General features: G+C 28.2%; 1 protein-coding gene across 1 annotated transcript; it reads left to right on the top strand.

Moving 5' to 3' along the window:
* Positions 1–6,203: 6,203 nt before the first annotated feature.
* Positions 6,204–9,505, top strand: LOC111615067 (techylectin-5B-like). Its single transcript, XM_023356443.1, has 6 exons — positions 6,204–6,476; positions 6,542–6,729; positions 6,921–7,026; positions 7,106–7,270; positions 7,348–7,597; positions 9,224–9,505. The coding sequence occupies exons 1-6, from the start codon at positions 6,320–6,322 to the stop codon at positions 9,228–9,230; spliced, it is 873 nt and encodes a 290-aa protein (XP_023212211.1). The 5' UTR covers positions 6,204–6,319; the 3' UTR covers positions 9,231–9,505.
* Positions 9,506–9,564: the final 59 nt, after the last annotated feature.

Genomic DNA, 9,564 nt, shown 5'->3' with positions numbered 1-9,564 from the left:
CTACATTTACAAATACAGTAATACTCCGAACTTATGCGATAGGTGGGACCGAGCGATAACCGCGTAAGTCGGGGTATAATTTCGCAATTTGTGTAAAATCCAAGTCGGATGTATGTAAGCTAATAAATGTTCTCGTTAATCTTATCTCGTTTTTTGATTCGTTCACGGTTACAAGAAATCACCATATAGAGTCTCTCGAGTCTCCGTAGATATAACAATCACAGAAATAAATAACACAAAATAAATTGTAGCTATGTGTCGATTCCGCGCGACACGTCCGAACATGTAAGCTGAACAATAGTGTGGAAGGAGTGAGTAATCAGAGTTGCGTGGCGCTCAAACAAAAGACGAATTGATGAGATTTGAAAATCGCGTAACTCCGGGTTCGCGTAAGTCGGAGTATTACTGTATAATAAACAAATAGTGTGAAGTACAATATTCCAAATCGAATTCACGAGTTTGTGATTAATGAAATAAAGATCACTCTACACCAATCGATTCCATTTTGAACTATTAACTTGTATTATTAAGTTTGTACATAAAATGCGTCACAACTTACAACTAAGCATTTCAAATAAGTTAAAGCAATCTGAAACGAGAGTGAAATTCAATTTAGTTCTCAATTACTAAGACATTCATTCTGAGAAATGTGTGGATATTTTTGGAGCTTTCTAGCAATATTTTGTATTTTTATAAATAAAGGTAAGTTTCTTTATACGTATTTTTATTTTAAGATTAAATTTAATCACTTTAATTACTATTTTTTTTTAGTGCTTACTATGAGTATGGATGACTTGATACCAACTAAAACAGGCATACCTCTATTAAGTTCAAGTTCCACCAAAAATATTTTTCGTAAGTTGGTTATGTTATGGTTATTTAAAAAAAATGCATATTCCAGAAAAAAATTCAATAAATATGTTTTTTTAGTGATTTCACGACTTTTTTATATCGTCAAATCAAGAATTTATACTGTAATTGGTATTATCGTCGGTGTAATAGTAATACTTATTGCAGTTTGTATCATTGTGTGTGTATGCTGTCGTAATGGTTGTTGCATCTTCAGCAAATTAAAAATAAACAACACTTGCCTATCATTGAGAAAATTCCATAAGACAACTCCTGGTCGTCTGAAACGTGTAAAGAAAAAGACAACCTATATAACCCTTCAAACAGTTTAAATTTGTATATATTTTCTAAATTATTTTGAATATATATGTGCACTTTAAACTAGATTAAGTAAGATTAACTAGATTAAATAAGATTTTAATAAATAATATATTTTATATACCGATAACCGAAAGTTCTTTATGATCAATTCCTTACTTTATACACAATAAATTAACAATGCATTTTCAATACAGTAGTTAATATCATTGAGATGACTTCTCTTAATTTTCTACATTTCCCGTCTTCTGGTGATATAAACTTATTAGGATGTAGTCAAGGACGTACAGTGGGTGATCGGTTAACGAACAAATCGGACAACAAACACTTTCGCGAAAGATTTTTATGATCGGATAACGAACACTTCACTGAACAAACACAAGAAGCGACGTAAAATAACGAATACCGATTGGTCTTCCTTTGTCTTCAGGCAACAATTCGAAACTTTTCGGAGCGCAGGAGACGTCGACATCGACGTTCTACCCAGTATATACTGATCGGATAGTATTCCCCCGAACTTTGAAACTCTCCCTTGTAATTCCAGCCTTTTGTATTTCTGACAGAAACAATTCTTTTACGTTTTCTTCTGAAAATGCGGATTTATGCCGATATCTGCTATTAAAGATCTTTTGAAGAAGTAGGAAGATGTCAAAACAACGGTCTTAAAATGGCATCCAAACCAAGTTGAGGTTAATAGGCCTAGGGATCTCTACAATTACAATGCTATTAGTTATTTCTGAAAAATCATGAATAAGACAGAAAAGCGATCGACGTTGGACAGATTCTTTAACCCCCACAAACAGAAAAAACATGACTAATAAAAATGCAAGACCGTGTATATATGTATTTTTATTATTACATATGAATAAACGTAGTAAAAAAGTATATACTTTTTTTATTTTTGGGGGTCTCCAGAACGAATTAATCAAATTCCCATAGAAACCTATGGTAAATCGATAATCGGTTAACGAACAATTCGGATAGCGAACAAAGTCTTGGAACGGATTATGTTCGTTAACCGATCACCCACTGTATTAAGAAAGTGCATCATAAAGCACCCCTTTGATACCAAAGCAATCGGTTTTGTTACTTTAAAATGAAAATAAATATAATTATTTATTGTGATGTGTGTGTAATTATTGTGACATCGTCACAATGCCGGGCTGCAATTTTTAATTTATTTAATTTAAAATATATGCCCTCCACCTCAAATTAGTATCGTAGTGCACAACATACTTTTCCGTTAGCAATGGCATCGTGCCAGCATCTAACACCTTTCAGGGAAAAATTTTTGAATTTAAATAACGTAACTATATAAGAACTTCCGATATAAATCGGAAGTTTTTAAATAGTTAATCGGGGCCTCCTGTCCCCATAGTTTCCATATATGGTTTCGTCTCTCATATATTTAACTCCGCTCTCGAGATTAAGAAAGACAGACGGCCGGACGACAGTGGTAATTTATGGGTCTACAATGTTTTCAAATTGCAGCCCAATAACATGTATCTCACGATTTCAATTGGGTAAGAGTAGGTGAATAAATTAATATTCTCCGAAAGACAACAGGGAAAACATGCCTTGGTCCATCCGCCTTGAACAGCGCCCATATTCTCAAAATTCTGGATACTGAATATAGTAACATATAATAAAATATAGTAGCAAACTCCCTGCCTTTATCGTACTATCTACGAGTACTTAGTTAATAGAAAACCGCCATTAATTAAACAAACCATCGTAAAGTGCGCCGTCATATTTCCCGTAAGTTCTGTCATAAACTTTGATTACATTCCTACCTGTTTGGAAATAATTTAACTCTACCATACCGCACATACAAAGAAAGAAAAAAAAAAAAATAAAGCACTCAAATGGTAAGATACTACATAGCCAAACGAATAATGCATTTCATACTAAGCACTTCTAAGCCCTTTTATAATTAGTATAAAATTTATACTAATTATAAAAGAAAAAGGCTACCTTATATTTAAAAATTAAAAAGCAATTTGCTGTAATAACCTGGAGTCAAAATTCGATTTAAAATTTATTCATGAATTTTATAACATGAGAATTTTTGATTTTTTAAAAGGCTTTTATTTAATTTGCTTTTTATCATGTCCTTAAATCTCACAACTCACATTTCATCCATTCTAATTAAGACAGAAAGCTGACACTTTGAAATCCGACAAATAAATTTAAATTACAATGGTCACATATTCTTATATTTTATTAATACAAACGTTTTTAGGAAAAAATACTGAATTTTTAATGATGTTTTTATGGGCGATCCTATCATCATCATCCTCTCCATGCAGAGATCCGATAAACAAAACCAAACGTAAAATAGAATTTAATCTTGTCTGCGTGTAAAACAACCAATAAAAACGTTTTTTAATGTATTACACAGTTTATAGAATTTATTTTAAAAACATGACTATTTATTTTTCATAAAACTCCATAAAATTTATATTCACAAAATGTTATAATTTTCATGAAAAATATTCGATGGAATACAACTGATTTAATTTAATTATTATTACTTAACTATTTTTTCCTTAATTACAAGAAACGTTTTATAAAAGATATATACATATATTATCTATATACATAATTAATATATACAGCATTTAGGCCTATATTTTGACGATAAAGTTCCTATGTTCATATAAGTAACCGCAGAATTTTTCCTACATGACGAATTTATATGGTCTACATATAGTATATACAGCTATACAGTCAAACCTCTAAACAACGGCCACTGACGGGAACATAAAAATGTCCGTCGTTCGGAGGTGGCCGTTATTGCAGGTTCGACTACTAATATCATTTGAAAAAGTTCTATAATTATATTATTAATAAATTTATAGTATTTAAATAACGAAAAAGATACCAAAAAAAAAAAAAAGTGGAAGGAAAGATAATTTTTATCTGGTATTTTACTTCCTTTTGAATTTACTGAATATCAATTAATTAATTAGAGCTTCGGTAAATTATTTTAGTACAATTTAATATGAAACCAAATTATTTTATTTTTATGATAATGAGTATTACGAAAAGAATAATTGTATTAATTTATTCAATATTTTAATTAATGATCAAACCGAATAAAAAGTTTTTTAAAAATGATACCATAGATTAGGGAAAGTTTAACTTTTATCCGGTTAATTTAATTCTTATGTCCGGTGTCACGAATTTTATATTTTATTTTCCGGAATATAAGAGGTTATTGGACTTTCGAGTGCAATAAACTGTAAACTTTGAGATTCTGAATTATTAAATACCCAAAAAATGCTTTTAAACTATTAAATTAACTAACTTATATTGAGAATAAGTCTATTAAATTTTAATTAAAATTTAAATATAAAATACTTAGGCCCTAACATAGGGAAGCAATACTACTTGGCTTAGTGCTTCTAAAACATTTGATACAAATTATTCATTTCATTTATGGCATTAAGAAAAGTATCTCATTTTTAAAAATCAAATTATGTTTATTAAAACTTTTATTATATTTTTAAATGAGTTAGGACATCAAATTAATGTGGCCCAGCTTTTTTTTTACTTGCAAAATGTCCTAGAAATATAGTAAAATTCTAGTTATATACAGACAATGCCGGATAGAAATTCAGTATACAAAATATACGTTTCCCAATTCCGATAAATAATGTATTTCCCAATCTTTGTGATTCAAATCAGTATTTTTTTTTTACTTGCAAAATGTCCTAGAAATATAGTAAAATTCTAGTTATATACAGACAATGCCGGATCAAAATACTGTATGGGCTCTTGTGTAATAGATACTGCTTTTCAAATATCAATAATTAAAGGTCTCCTAGGGAACACGTTTATCATTATAATTTGTAATTATGATGAATAAAAAACGAGTTACTTTAAAGATGAAGGAAATATCCATAAATTACGTAACGCAGATATGAATAAGTGTGTATGCAGGTAATCGTTACAATGCGTTACAAGGGAGTGGGGTGTTTATCAAAACGTCACGTAGTGTTAGGGTCTGGACCCTCGGGTGACACGACGATTCATTTTTCATTCTGAAATGCTGCATTATAAACCTTACTGTTTATGTCACTTCTTTATACGTTATACATATAATTAATAAAATAATGTAACGTTCGATACCGCGTGCTTTGTATTACAGTATTACTTAATACAGGTAAGAGGGAGATCAAAGATTTATGCGTTACGTAATTTCGAGGGTGGGTATGTGCGACGATGTTACGGGGCATTAAGGAGATGGAATAATAATTGAAAAGTATAAAAATATTATTTATAAAAATATTAAAAAATTTATGGGCGATCCCTAATCCTTACATAAATTTTTGAAAAGTGACAAAAATGTCAAACTTCGAAAACATAAAAAGTGAGTCTGAAATTCGAACTACCAAGATATTTATATATAATTAATATAATAAAACAGTATCTTAATCAATTTTAATGTATCTTAAATAAAATAAAATAAAAATTAATTTAAGTATACTTTTGGAAAATTACAGTATAATATAAAGTCAACGTATATCCTAAAACTTAAATTAATACACAAAATTACTATTGTATCAAACAGTTTCTTTTAATTGTAATAATTAAAGATATTATAAATGGATTGCAAAATTTTATTTAATTATATTTTTCATTTTTAAAATTTATATTTTATTCATATTTAAAACTTATCGATTAAATTGGATAATAATGAAATGAAATATATATATATATATATACTGTATAGAGAGAGGAGAAATAATAAAAGAATTTGTATATATTTGAATAATAAATAGCAAAACTCTGACTTAAATATATTATATTTTTAGCATTTTATATATTTCTATAATCTTTAAATTTTTCATCAGAAATTCTTGCATTATAATAAAACTTGAGACAATACAAGTTAAAAAATATTTTATTTTATTTTACTTATAATTTAAAAAAAATTAAATACATTTCTTTAATGCTAAAAGATATGATTTAAATATACGATTTATCGACGAAACAATTAAAAAAAACATTAAAAATTATGTTAAGTAATTGGTTAATTTACTAGACTTATCTTTTTCTAGCGGACTATTTTCATTTCCTTTCATTTTCCTATTTAAGAGCACTCTCTTTTCTTCACTGAGCACTCGCTATCAAAACTTGATCAAAGATGAAAGCATTTGTTTACTTGTACGCATGTTGTTTTCTACTTTTTAATACGAAAGGCCTTGCTGGACAGTGGACAGGAGGTGGACAGTCACCTCCTGAACAAGATGCTTCGGTTGTTCGGAGCAGACTCTTACAACTTGACAAATATATCCACGAACGTGAGTATATAAATATTTTTCCATGGCAGATTAATCAGTTTAAAATTAATCAATTTAATCAATAGTTATGGAACTGTTTTCGAAATCACAATGCTTTGAATATCGCCAACAACAAGCGAAAGATTGTGCAGAACTGAAGAAAAATGGTGTTACTAAATCTGGTGTTTATGAAATTTATCTAAGAAATAGCATGAAGTTCAATAAGCCACAGCAAGTTTATTGCGATATGGAAACAGATGGAGGTGGTTGGATAGTAAGTTTAATTTGAACTTTTTTTTTTATGAAACTCTTTAGATTTTTATGCCCAAGTTTATGCCAATGATTTTAAAATTCTCATCTTAATCTGCCAAATCCTTCAGGATAATTTCTAAAGGATTTTGCAAATTGGTCCGTGAATTATCATAGTTTATAATTGTAACATATAATATTTTAAAAATTTTACAGGTAATTCAGAGAAGGGGCAAGTATGGAAATCCAAACGATTATTTCTTTAGAGATTGGGACAGTTATGCTAAAGGATTTGGTAGCTTAAATGGAGAATTCTGGATAGGTAAAATTATTATGGAAATTTGTAACGTTTTAATTAAACTATTTTCAAATATGTTAAATACATTTTAAATTTTTAACAGGCAACAATTTACTGCACGATTTAACTAACCAAGACAGTTATTCTCTCAGAATCGATATGAAAGACATGGAAGGAGAAAGGAAGTTTGCTCAATATCATAAATTTTCAATTGGAAGTGAAAGTGAACAGTACAAATTATATGTCAGCAATTATAGTGGAAATAGTGGTAATTTTCATTTTAATTATTTTATTATATAGACTATACTTCTAATATTTAAAACATAATCAACCTTCTTATTTTAGGTGATTCATTATCGGGTCATAATGGATTGAAATTCACCACTAAAGATAGAGATAATGATTATTCAGGATACAATTGTGCCAATTATTATACAGGCGCGTGGTGGTATTATGCCTGCCATTATTCTAATTTGAATGGTCTTAATCTGAATGGTCCATATACTATGTATGGCAAAGGCATTAACTGGTATACCTGGAAAGGATATACTTATTCATTATCCTTTACCGAAATGAAAATAAGACCTACGACTAAGTAAGATCTTTTTGTAATCTGTATGTAATGTTATTCTTTTAATTTTCTATGTAATTTTTTTAATCTTGTAAAACTGAATGTAGTTATGAAAAATTTTTAGTTTTTCATTACTTCTTCCTGAATATAATCATATTCCAAATCTTAACTGTATTCCAAATATATAAATAAATATTAGAAAACTTCTTGTTGAATAAATTGTATTAATGCAGGATAAGCGAAAAATGAAAACAAAGAATTAAATCAAATCAACAATTAAATTAATTTATATATTTTAATTATGAGAGCATTATGGAAGTAAATTTTTAATTTTCATTACAAATTTGCATTGAAAGAATGTAATTTAAAGAAAAATACATTAAACACGTTTATATACATTAAAATAATATCACAAAAAGTAAATTTTTTCTTGATTATAATAAATCATTTTGAAGAACTTAGCTAGTAGAGCCAAGTATTTACTTTTTAAGTGAATGTACTCTACATTTTAACTCATCAAAAAATTTAATTAAGTGATTTATTTAAATCCTAAACAGTTGTTTTTCATAATCCCAATTTCACTAGATTATTATTCAAAAGCATTTATTTGAAGAAAAGAGGAGTTTGTTGTCCTGCTATTTTCAAAATATTTCTTAAAATATTACAGAATAAAATAATATTTAAATTATATTTTAAAACTGTTGGCTTATTTTAATTCTATAACCTGCAATAGATGTCTTTTAATTTTAAAAAGATATCACTTTAATAGTTAATGTTATCCAAGGATTGGCACAGACATCATAATTAATCAGAAATTGCTTTTTGCACCTAAGATTAAATAATCAAGATCAGATATGGAAAGCTTACGAGCAGGAGGACCCGATTAACTGTATATGAACTTCCAGTATATACCAAAAGTTATGTTATTTCAATTCAAAAAATTTCTCCTGAAAACTGTTAGATGATTGGCACAACTCCATTGCTAACAGAAAAAGTATGATATACAGGGGCAAGACAATACTAATTTGATGTGAAGCACATATATTTTACATTAAATAAATTATTAATAAATAAAATCAAAATAAGAAAATCAATTGTTTGTTTGAAATATTTTTATATTATTACAAATAAAAAATAAATAAATCAGTACTTTTTTGGTATTTACTGTACTTTGTAACTCCCACATTTTTTGTAATTTTTACTTGTAGTATGTCATGGAATTCTGGTAAGTATCTAAGTGTGTCATGTGTGAGAAAAGGTTGCAGAGCACCGTATTAAACAATTTTAACAATTTGTGTTCCAATGTTTGTGAGCATGGTCTTATGAAATGGTGAGCAAGAAAGGCAGCTGTCTCCCAAATTCAGGCAAAACAAGAACAAAATAAATCAGAGAAAGTAAAAACATTAACACATTATCAATGCTGGTAAATTAAAACTTAGTACTTTATTTTAATGTAAAGTTCCTTTGCCTCCTTAACCAAAGTGTCCCCATACACTCATGTTTGCAAGAGTTCTTCAAATAATGAAAATGAATTAACATGACACGGGCAATCTGTGTTATTTCAAGATATACTAAAGTAAAAACACAAACTAAATTAAATTAAATATCATAATTAAATTAATAGAAGCTGATATGTATTTGTATTTTCAGATTCTAATTTTATACAGTACTTTAAGATTATCAAAGAAACACATGCTGGATCCAATAAGGAAATTTATGATATACTGGTATGATCAAGGCAAGGTGAGTGGCCTAGAATTACTGATCATTATTAACAATCTCATTTTCAAAATATAACATTGTGTAAACACTATCTATGATGTTCAACATTAGACTATTTATAAAGTTATAAACATAATGAAAAATACCAATGCATAAACTGCATAATGGCTAATCTCACTTTAAAGTTTTGATTGAAATACGGCTAATTCCAATACTCTTCTGATGCAGCAACATTCATTACAAAATTTTTTTATTTAAATATGTATATT

Source organism: Centruroides sculpturatus, unplaced genomic scaffold, assembly GCF_000671375.1.
Source record: "Centruroides sculpturatus isolate CEXI.00-Female unplaced genomic scaffold, Cexi_2.0 scaffold2160, whole genome shotgun sequence".
Taxonomy (NCBI): domain Eukaryota; kingdom Metazoa; phylum Arthropoda; class Arachnida; order Scorpiones; family Buthidae; genus Centruroides; species Centruroides sculpturatus.
This window is presented reverse-complemented; position numbering and strand designations above follow the sequence as displayed.